The sequence below is a fragment of the Frieseomelitta varia genome, unplaced genomic scaffold (genome assembly GCF_011392965.1).
Source record: "Frieseomelitta varia isolate USP_RPSP 00005682 unplaced genomic scaffold, Fvar_1.2 scaffold_131, whole genome shotgun sequence".
NCBI classification, from domain to species: domain Eukaryota; kingdom Metazoa; phylum Arthropoda; class Insecta; order Hymenoptera; family Apidae; genus Frieseomelitta; species Frieseomelitta varia.
The window spans coordinates 956149-970459 of NW_025108984.1; the positions used below are offsets into that span (position 1 = coordinate 956149).

A 14311-nucleotide genomic window follows, 5' to 3' on the forward strand; every position below is an offset into this window, starting at 1 on the left:
CAAGTAAACCGTACAGCCGTCTAAAATCTAAAAATAGGAATACTGTTTCTTAACGCATTTGCTACTACCCCACGGAAAAGAGACTACAAGAACAATCCATTATTTGTTTCTCGAATTTCTGCAAAATTTTGTCAAATTACAAAAATTCCCAACTTTCATTCGGATAGTATTAAAATTTAAATAAATAAAATGAGTACGTGTAAATCTAATTTTTCAATGTGCCACAGACTTTCCATGTGACGTTGGACTATATGGATAATTTCGTTCGTTTTTTTATTCAGAGAGGACAAAAATTAACCGCCATCACATGTATGCATGAAGCTGGAAGTCGATGCGTTACAGATATGCGTAGCGTTAAGGATCTTGTTGCATAGAAAAGAAGGCAGTACGACAGTTACGATGGGAGAACGGTAGAATGTTAGCCTAGAAGAACCATCTCTGGAACATTCACGCGTCATTTTCCTAACATATACATATGTTTAACCTCTTGCGCTAGTAACTGGTTCGCGGACCATAACGAGTGACCAAACCGTCATACAATAACTAGTCTTCTTTTTGAATTCATCGGTATAACCCACTGGATAGAAATTACTAAGGAATAATAAATTTATTATTTGTTTTGCTTGGATCATATTTCAATATACTTAAAACTGAGAAAATATTGCAATTTTGGGGCGAAATATTTTCGACGTGCGTGGCACGTCATTCCAGCGCAAGAGGTTAAGGATCATGGTACATTGTTCACTGCTTTTTATACAATTTCAAAAATAGCCTAGGTCATGCACATAATCTATAGCATAAACCTAGTCTCGAAATCTCTATTTGTGAAAAATGATCTCTAGTTTGTATGTCCTAACTTAAACCTGCACTTTTTAACTGAAACCCAACGGAAAAATTCCTAACCTAAACACTCCTGTCACAATCGAGGTACAAGAAATTCCTAACCTAAACACTCCTTTTATAATCTAAGTACAAGAAATTCATTCCTAACCCAACCGCGCAAACGAAATACAACGAAAATGCATCGTCTTTATTGCATCAATTATCAGTCAACATTGCTTTTTTGAGGTTATGTAACTCACAGTTATTAAATAGGTATCTCATTTGCAACATTGATACAAAGAATTGATTAGAACTGAATTCAAATAAATAATAATAAAAAATAAATATATAAATAAATAATAATAAAAATAAATAAATGGACAAATTTGTACACCTGTAAAATAACGTGTACAAAATAAATAATTCGATTGTACGTATAAAATAGAAGGCATGTTAAAATTAAACTGCACTTAATTTCAGGAACTTATCGTTCAATTATCTTATCTTTCACATTTCACGTCTGCCTCCGTCACCTTTCCACCTACTTTCTTATTCAGAGTGGTATTCCTGTAGCCGAGCTATTTACATTCGATTTCGTACAGCAAGACCAACCCGATCAATAGCATAAATCATGCATATCCTACCTCGGTTAAGGAGCAACGTTCTGATAACCCTGATATAAATCTTGCCGTACTTCGTTCTGGCAACGTGGAACAGAAAATCCGAGACGATTCCATCCCCCTCGTGAATATCGGTTTCCGCCAGAATTTCTTTCAACGCCTGCACCCGCTCCTCCGGCGTGCTCTCGTCGCACGACGACGACTTGTCACCCAGGCACTCGACCACGCTGAGATCTTCCCAATATTCGGGCATATCGTCCTCGGACTTCCTCGAGGTTTCGATATCTAGGAAACCGGACGTGTCTAAACCCGCGTACGAGACGTCCAACGCCAAATTCGCGAACGTCGGCGTTCGGTCCAACGGCGAGCTTGTTTCCAACCTCCAGGAACAGTTTTCGCAATTTTTCACCATCCTGTAGGAAGCTTGCGAGCCGGCTGCCCCAACGGGACTTCCTGCGTCGGTGCTCTGGGAAGAACGTTCCTTCGAATTTTCGTACATTTTCTGCGAGATGCCCCAGTTCTCCCTCGGTTTCCAAAAGTATCTCTCTTTCAAATCCTCCGGCAGATTTTCGTTTATACCAAACAGCCGTTTGCTCTCGCACGCTTCCGGCGAGGTCGTTTTCAAATCCCAAACAGTTTGCGAATTACGTTGTTCCATGGCGTTGCCTCTCCTCCACGGGAAATTTCCTGCCTCCGTGTGTACGACGTTTCGTCCCGAAGTGGCTTCGTTGCTCCTCGAAAGGAAACTATCGCGGCAGATCTCGACTGTTTGCCAAGACGAATTTCTTTGGCTGTCCCTCTCCGCAACGCTCTCGGAGTGCTTCTTTTCCGCTTCGACGATGCTTCCTTGCAGGTAGTCCTTCGACCAATTTTTAATCGGCTCTCGACCGAACACATTGTGAATTTTGTCAGTCGTTTTCGAAGAATGGTCTTCCTTCATTTGTCCTTGACAGCTTGCTCTTGCACATGAAGCCTTGTCTGTGTTCCGATTAAATTTCCAACACGGCCTCGGATTCTGCTCGTTGCTCATGTTCCATAATCAGGTTCTCGATCTCAGAACGATCGAGATTACGCGCGGAGGTAACTGATCTGTCGCTGTAAAAGTCCTTTCATCCAATTAGCATACTTTCATTAGTTTCTCCCGCGTCGATGAATCCTTGCTTTCTTCATTTGTTTGTTCAATTCCGATGCCTGTTAAGTAATAATGTTGCAAATAATGCGAGTTTCAAAGCGACGAATCGTACGAACAATTTTCGTAAATTAATGCCGACAGTAACGACGAAAGCGCGCTACTAATATTGCCTTTCGTATCTGCTCATGATTTCTTTGAACCGATATTGTATCACCTTTCTTATCAAAATAAATAAAACGTGCATATACATACACCATTTGTTAAAAATACTGGCGTATCATCGAAAGTATCGCGCAATATTGTTTACAAAACAATCGATATGAAAATAATCGTAATAAACTTGAAATACGTGACTGATTAGCTGATTGTAGTCTATATAATCACTGATATTATTATCTTTATGAACACTGTAAGGTTAATTAGAGTTTCAATACAAAATTAATTAACCATGAATTAGACCATAAAGAATGTTTTAGACAGGTTGAACGAATTCGAGTATTGAGTATAACATTTAATATATATGTATAATATATAACATTCTTTAATATATATATATATATAATAAAAATAGAAAAAAAGATTTGTATCAATAAAATTCAGATAAATATCAACTCTTTAGGTAGTTATTTATAGGTTGTTGTATAGATAATCTTGCAATCAATAATAAAATGATTGATTTACTTATTAGATGTTCAAGGAAGATAACTTGTTACAATGTATGAATAAATATATTAAATGGAATATGTTTATTTAAAGACATATTATTGATTTGTTGTGTGCTCCTCATTCAGTATTAAGTTTTTAGATTTCTAAGAATTTTGAGCATTCGAAGGGTTATTAATTAAATTATTTATTAAAGATTCGTTTTTCCTGTTAAATATTATATGCATATATTGCAAATACATATTTGCATATTGTATATTTATTATTATCATATATATAATATATCAAAACATTTAACAGTATTAAATTAAAATATATTAATGTCAATAAAGGTGCACTATGGAACTACATTTAGACAATCTTTCTTCTCACATTAATACAAAGAACTTACATTCAAATTTAGTCCATCCTTGTACATACAAACTATTACAAACTATCCTTACAAAGTTAGTAATTATGATAAAGATTTTTGTAGACGCAAACATATTTCTGAGAATTTCTTTTGCGAGATAAAAGATTGGAATCTGAAACAAAACAGTGCAATGTGACTTTTATCTGTGATTGTTACACACGAACTAATAACAAATTAAATTAATTAAATAATATAACACTACGTTAGTTTCAAACGATAATCATCGGCAGTATGAATATTTCAATAACTGTTAAAACGTAAATATCCCATGAATATTCCACAATCTATTTCAATCCGTTTCTTATATATCTTGCAATTCTAAGAACGAGTGAGACTCGAGTGTTATAATGCGGAATATCCGCGCACGCTGATTAAACTATGGGCATTAAATTGGGAGCAATAAATTGGTGTGAAAGAGCCCAGACGCGTAGTTTCAAAAACAATAAACCATTATACATATCGCATTTTGCTTCTGGCTGCCACTTAACTCGTTGATTATTTCTATGAGAAAGCGTTGACCTATATGAAAGAAAATGCGCCTGAAGAATTACGCGGTTTTTTCTTTTTTTTTAAATAAGGAAAGCTTAATTGATCGTCTAACGATTGTTACGTGATTCTATGAGAAAATCGAATATGGAACTTGAGAAATTCCTCTCATATCGAACTATGAACCAATTAGTTACCTAACTTTGATATACATAGATTTGCAAAGAAAAGGAAAAAAAAAGGGATATTGTAACGAATGTAAAACAAACATTACTTACTAAGTTAAGTAATAGTACGCAATTCTAAGAAACATACTATACTCTTTTGCCTCGTGCAAATGGAACGATAGCACTAATAGATGACAAAAAGAAATCCTATTAGGTGAAATTAAATGGTTTCGAACCATTCAGAATCGCATTTTACTCGGATTTTAACGTCACCGTCATTTATCAAAGCGAAACTATAAATCCTTTTATGCACTAACTTTAAAATATTTTTTTATTCTAAACTGAACATGTACGATGATATTTAATAATACGTATGTTTTGATTCAGTAAATATTTTAATAATTCTGTATAAAAAAAAGTATGCTAATTAAATGCATAAAACAATCGGGGCGCATCGTTGATTAGTATTTATATTTTTATTTAAGCTACCAAATCACGAAAAAGACCTCCATATTCAGACAAATTGCACAATTAATTTTATTATTAACCTCTTGCGCTAGAATGACGTGCCACGCACGTCGAGAATATTTACCCGAAAATTGCAATATTTTCTTAGTTTTAAGTATAGTGAAATATAACCTAGGCAAAACAAATAATAAATTTATTACTTAGTAATTTCTATCAATCTATAATCTATTTCTAATTATTCTATAAGGTTTGGTTACTCGTTATGGTCGGTGAACCAGTTACTTAGCACAAGAGGTTAAGAAAACATTCTCTCTATCCGTGTTCGAACGAACAATTTATTTTGTTTTGCAATAATTTTATTATTTTTAATCGCAAAATACAATCGTTCTGCAATTTCGTTCCCGCCATTTTTCACATCTTTAGTACCATAACCTCAGCATATCAATCTGTTATGTTGTATACTAATAATTTAATGCTTGGAGGATTCACAAGTAAAATTAAAACAAATTTGAATATTTCTATTTAATTTTATAATTTTTGTCTAGAAATTCTAAACAAAGAATATCGCCGAAATTTGCCATATTATCGGCAATGTTTACATGTTTACAAAAATAAAAGATTGTTAAAATTATATAACTTGATATGTTAATTGCAATATTAAATAATGAGAAGTATAAAGCGTAAAAAAGTAAAATTCAAAACAGAACAGATTTTTGTTGAGCGTAGTGTGCATAACCTAACAAACGTTATTTAAATTATAAATAAAACGAATTTTAACTTAATTTAATATCACTCAATTCGATTAGGCTATTAATGATAGACACGTTTTACACAAATTTTTTAAACTTTTGTTGTAAAGTATAAGAAAAATGTTTTTATAAAACCTAACCTAACTTTATCCGAATACACATGCTTACAAATATGTACAATTTTCTCCAAGCATTAATTACACTATTATGTAATTAACCTTTATAATGTATATTTTCGTAACGCGTTTCATAAAACTTTAATGAATTTATTAACAAAAATATTCAAACTAATTTATCTCAATAATTAAACAAAAATGTTATTCTTAAAAAGTCGCTTTAATCTAACTTAATCAAAATACTATTGCCAATTTCCCCCGACTTAAATTAGAAAAATATTCTGCAGTTTTATTTATTTATTATTCAAAATGGTATGCTACAATTGTAATTAAGAATCTTGTGACAAATCTTTTCATTATGAAAGTGTAAAGTTAATCAAATCTATTTACTTTTGTGCTCGATAGTATTACCGAAAGCAGTGGAAGAACATTATCTACAACATGTACCGCAGTAAGCTGCATTATGATTGAAATATTATTAAAGCTCGGTGTCACATCATCATACAGCATCAAAACGATGTGTAAAATGTGTAATAAAACACCGAAAGCAACTTTAATCCTGAGTTTCCAATCAAGCAAAATTTATGAATAAGCAGTACGTTTTCAGAATTTCTGTTGTCGACATTGATTTACGAAAAGTACCTACGATTCGTTTCAACTGAAATTTTTGTACAACATTATGTAAAATGTTATATACGTACATCGCAACGATGTGAGGAAAAAAAAAGTAATGCAGTAGATTTCGTGTAATACGCTGTGACGAAGAACACGAAAAAAAAAGATCACCACACGACCCCTCACTTACGATTGCCACTTCTTAGGAACCAGTTCACTTTCCTTCGATAAACACTGAGGTAAGTCAGTTCGTTTACCGAAAGATTAGGAAAATTCTTTTGCCACACAATATGATAATAGAGACGCACACCATCCGTCCAACGTGGAGGACGAGCGGCGACTAAAGCACACAGCTATGGATGTTCCAGCAGAGCACTGTTGGGTCAAGCGCTCTGATTGGCTGAGAATCTTTCCGGGCGGCTCTTACGATTGGATACTCAACAAATGAGCGCCTAATTGCATGTGACTTGTTATCAAGTCGTAAAATATTTTAAATAAAGAACAAACGTATTTTCGAGTATCTGATCCAATGTACTTTGTTGCAAATACGGTTTTAGTAAAATGGACGTTTCATTCAAACCCTACATTGCAAGACGAAAAAACTAATACAATGAAGATGTCCGGATTTTCCTAACGAATGTATACAGATTATAAGAATTGATATAATAAAAATATTCAGTTGGATATAAATTTGCTGATAAAATTGTATAACCTCAAAAACGAATGTTTGTTTCTTACAATAAATTATTATTACTTCTTTCAAAATACTTGTAATCACAGTTGTTCCGCAACATTTGAGAGTAACATAAAAGTATCTTTTTCATGTTACTTGTTCAATGCATTGATTGTTTTCAATTAAAAGAGCATATATATTTGAAAAAAAAATAATCTCAGTGAAGTTTTATTTTAGAAATGAAGTAAGGTACCAAAGAATCTATAAAGCTAAAAATAAGTACAGAAAGGATCTGAACAATATACATGCTTTTATTCATAAACATATGAATTCAGCGAATTTGGATAAGTGTTCATAAACAAAAATAGCGGGAAATAAAACATTCAAAGAAATAAATAAATGAGTAATATTAATGTAAAAGAATATTATAGCAAACAAATGATAAGAAACAAACGATAAAGGTAGAATTTTATCGTTGAAATTATTGGCTTATCGATAAAAAAAAATTGATCGTAAATATGATTTAAGACGATAAACAATTCGCAATCTTTTGTGCGAAAATTCTAAGGTGAAATATTAGAGAATTAAGAGTTGGAAAGAGTAGTAGTTTCTTGACTGTAAATTTCTGCACGAGATCTTTGAAGGAATAGCGAAGAAAATTTGCCATTTTTAAATTTATTAAACAACCCATTAAAATACTCCTTTCCATACTATGTTATTTGTCAAATTACCAATTTCTTTAATAAATCAAGACATTCATGACATTTAATGTTGTACCAACAGCCATATAAGAATATTTATTTATATATATAAGGCCACATGTTTAATGCGGAAAAAGCCGGAATATATGAAATGATATAAAGAATAACTTACTGAAATAATTGAGAGTTTCCCGGATTTGGTCCGGTGACAATTTTAAGTCAGTGTCAACTGATTTTAGGGCCGGTGAAGGAATAAACCAATCAGCGTTTTCGTATCCTGCGAATAATAAACAATCAGTTGTACAAATATTTATAGACTAATTATCTATAATATTTAAATGTAAAGAATACAAAACATCAGATATTATCTATAATATTTAAATGTAAAGAATACAAAACCCAGATTTATATACCAACAATAACATTGTATATATCTATTTCAAATATAAAATAATCTATTTTGAATGAGATCGTAATATGTAAGGGAACGCACTTACGTCAAATGAAAATGAAAATTATTTTTTTAAACTGATGAAGTTACTCGTTAGTTCTCTAAATATAATTTTTGGAAGTTTACTGTTAATTTACAGAATACATGTAATTGAAGTAATCAATGCTACTGTTTAAAAATATAGTTTGTAAATATATATTGTATAAATTAGATTCATGTAAGTACCAGTCTGGGAAACAATTTTCAAATGTTATAATATATTATTTTGATTACATTTTTATAAACTTTTTATTAATAGTAAAAACTTCTGGCAGAATATTTTTTATGTATTTTTCTATACATTTGTTATCAATTTTGCTTCTTTCTGTTTTTCATATTTTTTAAAATATTACTAGACTGTACCTGGGAATTTTACACATTTATAGAAAATATTAAAGTGTAAATGAGCTTCTATTTTTTTAATTATATTATCAAAAATCTGAATTTGCATAAAAATGAGCTTGATTACTGGAATTATTAAAATTTACAATTATTAATTATTCTAATTATTAAGTAATATATTTTACATATATTTTAAGTTAAGTAATATATTTTACACATATTTTTTTATAATAATTAAGATCTGTTTATACGTGATAAATAATTAAAATTTAAATGTAAATTACAAGCCTGCGACGTATAATTATTGATAGATATCGATAATGAATGTCATTACATATACATCTTTTTTAGTACAGATTATCGTCAACGTAATTATTGAAATATCACGTAACAAAAAGTTCGAAAATGCTTTGTTAACACTATCAGTAGAACTACCAACGATTAACACATAAAATTTACATCAGAGAAAATTTACACATTAAAGTAAAAAAGAAAAGATAGAAAAACTTTATAATAGTATACAACCCTTTATTCATATATTGTATATATAAAAATCATTTAAATCTCCAAAAATACACTATTTTACATCTATAAAATTTCCAACAAAAATTACAAATTGGTCATTTTGAGCATTTTGGTAAATTTAATGTTAAGAAATTATAAAACAAAAATATAAAACGGGGATAAGATAATAGTACTGTTTTTAAAGAAAAGAATTAATTACGAATATTGATACTAAAAGCAAGGTAATTAGATAAAACTGCGACAAAATTTAATCAACCACAAATTCAATAATCAATATCGATCTTGTAACGAAAGTCACGCGATACTTTGAAATAGAAACCTACACTGCTGTTTTAATTTAAACGTATCTGGTCAGTCAAAGGTAGTTCAACAAACGACAGGCGGTACAAAACAGCACGTTTACATCATACACATACTTTCACGTTATATCCATATTTTTGTTGTAACTTATGAATAAGCTATTTATGAACTTTTCATTACGTATTTCAATTTCATTCTTATCTATAAAAAAGCTGATAAAATTTATATGAAAAAAATAAAGAGACCCTCTTGTATAGTACTTCACTTATATTACCTCGTTCTTATAATTATATTTATATATCTATATTTACCTTGAAACTGAGTGAGAGTATCGGCTCGCAAACGGTATCGAGGAATTTGTTCTTCTAGTAGACTGATGATTTCAACTTCTGGTAGCTCACCTCCGCTGCAGACCTCTACAATTACAGATTTACATATTATTATTATTATTATTATTTCACTAAACTACTAAAAACTACTAAAAGTAATAAAATTAATAATTTTGATAACTATGTTAAACGTTAAATTAGTTATAAGAAATTGCCTCAAAATTTTACCTCCGATTTACTGTACAATCAGCATATTGTACTTACTACATGTTACAAGTGAATTTCTGATAAAATTGAATAATTAATTATTAGAACAATATAATTTTTGATAATTGCTAACATACGTATATCGAATTTTTCAATATTTTGTTCATATGAACTTGTGAAATTTATATCTACATAATATATATATATAATTATTATATCTATATGTAAAATAATTTTTTATATTATTATTATATTATATTATTTTTTATATTATACTATATCTATATTATAATAATTTTTTATTATATTATTAATTTTTATAGTTTCTACAAAATGTTTCCTTGAAAGTCTGCGTTTTACACGCGTTTTATAACCAGTTTAGAAAATGATCTCCATAATATTTTCTCTCAAAAAATAATTGTTATAATGAAGCTGGAAAGTGTCTGTTTTCTATACGATCTTTTTAATTTCCCGTGTTTTGTTTATCGAAGCGTGGATACGTACGTGTCTCACAGAGAGAGGATTAATATTGTAATGATCTAATATAAGATCTAATATGCTACATTTAATTGATATAGTATTACTAGGAAAAGTGTTCTCAAATTTTTCTTATTATAAATTATTCATTTGAAAGATTCTAGACTCATTCGATAAAAAAGAAACTTTATCTTGACTAATTATCAATTATCAATTAAGTTTATTAATCCATTTAATGAGTGTAGCAGCATATATAAATAAAATAAATTAAACTGCATTGTAATGAAACAATTTTTAATGTTGAACCATTGCCATGAGAAACACTGCTGTAATCGATTCTATTGCATACTGTCAAGCTAAATTAACTAGAAGTACAAAGCCACTTATATCAATATTCAATCTGATAGACAGCTATGCCTGCTGACAATAATGCAGGTAATTAATATATAAGTGATAATAGAGCGAACGATTTCTTTCTTCGGTCATTCTTTGATCGTATACCCAGCAACATTTTCTTTCCAATACGATTTAATAACTGGAATAGAAAAAAATTTTTTAATTTTGTCTTTTTTTTTAGTGGAATTAATACTGGTAAGTGAATAACTGGATCTCTCTAAGTAAATGAATTAAATAAATTTAAGACAGATTTTACATACATGCAATTTCTTCTTATAAATTCAAAAAAATGTTTCTTCATTATGTATGATGTTTGAATATAACTGTATATCTCTTTTGGTTCAAAAAAATTTTTAAATTTTAACTAAATCAGAAAATTTCAATTATTTTTTTGAAAACACTTGAAAAATTTGTGGCGTCTATCGTTGTGAATTATGTTCTTTTTTTTGTCAAAATTATTACTAGGATCAATAAGTTTTTATATAAATATTATTCTTGATAAATATTTATTATAAAATTTTTTATTGCATGATTAGTCTTATGAGTAAACCTGTTATTATTTCTATGTGAACGAAATTATTAATAAAAGTAATTAATTTCTTTTAATGAAGTTAAATGTAAAAGATTCAAAATTAGAAGTAGAATAATTTTTGTTCATAAGCAGCTTATGATAAACTTCTTTTGATTTTTTTACTGTGAGTATTTAAGATATTTATATATATATTTGAAGATAATTATATATTTTATTGAAAGACAATTATTTATTTTATTGAAAGATTGACAATGCCAATGTAAATATATAATTGTTTGCATTATTTATATTAGGCCATATAAGGTGTATAGTAACTAATTACTAACAAAAATGAAACATGAAATACAATTCACATTATTAAAATTAAAATATAATATAAATAATTATAACAATATAACAAAACAAAATAATAATATAAATAAATACATTACATTGTACTAAATTAACATTTTTAGGTTTATCAATATATTATAATATATTAAATATCGTATCAAATATTATATATTATATAATATATTATAATATATAATATTTGATATAATTATATGTATGTATGTATGTATGTATATAAATATTATGTCATAAAACTCCTAGTTCTGTACTTCTGAATAACCGATTTTAGCACATAAATTACATTTATTAAATATGTATTTTCAATTGTTAATAGACAACAATATTTCAATTACTAATAACAATAAGGATTATTTAATGTAATTGTTAATGTAATTTATCAATGATAATTATATTCTTACACGCATGTACTTACTTTAAATATCAAGTCAATGTATGTGTATATTAATATCTCGTATTACTTATGCCTGAGTATTCGTTTCCTACATAACAAAAGTATTCTAAATATAATATTTCTCAAAAAACAATTATTTAAAGAATTATTTATACCAAAATATACACTCGGTGAAGTACTCTTTATTTCACGAAAAATGAAAATAGTGCACTCTGATTTTTGAAAACGGTATAGATTTATGTAACGTTGCTGGTGCTGCCATCTAGCGACTCGATTACAAAGCAAATTTAATCTCGCTCGACAACAAAGCCTGTCTTCACGTAACTGTAGATTTAAAAACGGAAACATTCGAGATTTAATAGAACAAAGCACGCAGCTCGAGATTGAATAAAACGATATAGTTTGAGTGCAAATTAGAAAATGAGAAAAAAATCATACCATTTCTCCATTTGTTAAGTATGACTTCTTTCTTTTCGAGAATCTTTTTGAGTCTTGCGGGGCCACTGGGCCGGCTAGAGTCACCACTTCCTAAGTACATAATCCTTAATTCCAATCTATTTGTCTCAACTCATTTTAGATAGGAATTATTCTCTATTTTCTTGAACCTCATCACTTCGATGCTGAATTACGTTTAAAATTTGTTTTAAAATCACTGTTCACTTATTATCAGCATATTGCATACGTAGTTTTAGTTTCTTTTAAACTCTACCCATTAGAAATGTTATTTTTTTTTATATTTGATAAAAGAAGTGCATATTTTGTGATAAACAGAAATTCTGAAATTTTGTTTTCCAATTGTTTTCAAAATGCAAAGAAAGCAAGAACTCTGTTATAGAAAAACATAATAACAATGTTAATGCAATATTTTTTGAAGTCAGTGTAATATTAAGAATATTTAAATGAAATTAAAGTCGAAACAGATGACAAACGCATCTTTTCACATCATTATTGCAATCTCACGATTTACGATAATAATTATTTACAACTTTTACAACACGGAACACTTTTTACATTTGCAGAAATTAATATGAAAATCATCAAAATTTATAAAATCACCAACAGTTATTCGCGAAAAATAATTCGCGAAACTCGAATGGGTAAAGGAAACGATCGGACAGATTCGCGAGTCGAGTTAGAACTTAGCGTTTGAAGAGACCGAACAAAATAGCACAAATCTATTGGCTCGCAGCCAGCCTTGTTTCTTTACGAACCCCCGAATAGATCGATCGAAAAAGATCGATTTTTATAAATTTCTTATAAAAATAAATTAAAATTAAATTAAATTATAAATTAATTATAATTTTTCTAACAAATGTTTTATTCACCATTGATCGATGACACTCGCATTTGCCAATCTACGATATATCCCGAAATAAAAATCTCGCGAATCGGGCCAACGAATTTTTTGACTACCTGATAACAATATCTTTACGAGACTAATATGATTTTTTGTTTTTATTCTAGAAATACGAATCTTACTGATATATTTTTTTTTCATTTTTCTCAAATAAGCCGATGGACCAAACATGATGGGCAATGCGAATGATTGCGAAAATGTTTCGTAACCGTCCTCTCTGTGAACCTTAGCGACAGATATCGGGAAATTACGAAGATCTCCAAATTAATTCACGCAATGACAATGCTTATCAACATCAGATCTAGATTAGAGAAATGAATGCTAGGAGAGCATAAAATGAGCGACCCTTTATAGGTCGGCTATTTTTAGAGCCACGCAACAAAGTACGTTATTTCGGCATCACCGTCAGAATCGTAAAATTATCTCGTCAGCTGACTCGAAACACCGTCACCCGCCTCGAACGTTTGAGAAACATTGCTTAGGTTTTAATCCCTTGCGTTGGCAACTGGATCGCGGACCATAACGAGTGACTGAACCGTATACAATACATTCGTCGTTTTCTTTTTCTTTTGAACTCGTCGGTACAATATCACTGGATAGAAAAATGATTAAAAAGTGATATATTTATCATTTGTTTTGCCTGGGTTACATTTAAATATACTTAAAACTGAGAAAATGTTGCAATTTGGGATAAAAAATTCTCGACGTGCGTGGCACGTCATTCCAGCGCAAGAGATTAATGGTCATTGTGGGTTAGGTCGGTGGATGAATTCGAACGTTCCAAATACACCTGCTATGCCAACTGTACTATTTATAGCACCGGGTATCGAGCAAAAATCTCGACGTTATCGCTGTCACGCCAAATTAGAGGGGCTGCGCTAATAAGGAAGCAGCTTCGATGTTTGAACTCTGTTATTGAAAAAAGAAATAAAAATTGAAACCTCGAAATTGCAAAAGTTTTAGTATTAATTGATTTTTATTACTTTA

At 29.8% G+C, this 14311-nt stretch overlaps 1 protein-coding gene across 3 annotated transcripts in view; it reads right to left on the reverse strand.

The window, feature by feature from the left end:
• Positions 1-14311, reverse strand: part of LOC122529896 (trafficking kinesin-binding protein milt) — a 61202-nt gene that overhangs the window by 33127 nt on the left and 13764 nt on the right. For 2 of the 3 annotated variants that reach the window (XM_043656427.1, XM_043656419.1), the window contains exons 3-4: positions 9593-9697; positions 7797-7901 (exon numbers count right to left, since the gene is read on the reverse strand). In XM_043656427.1, the coding sequence (XP_043512362.1) occupies positions 7797-7901; positions 9593-9697 (210 nt within the window). Of the gene's footprint in view, positions 1-1466; positions 2634-6336; positions 6601-7796; positions 7902-9592; positions 9698-14311 lie in introns of those variants that run through there. The other variant, XM_043656411.1, reaches the window with a different exon arrangement.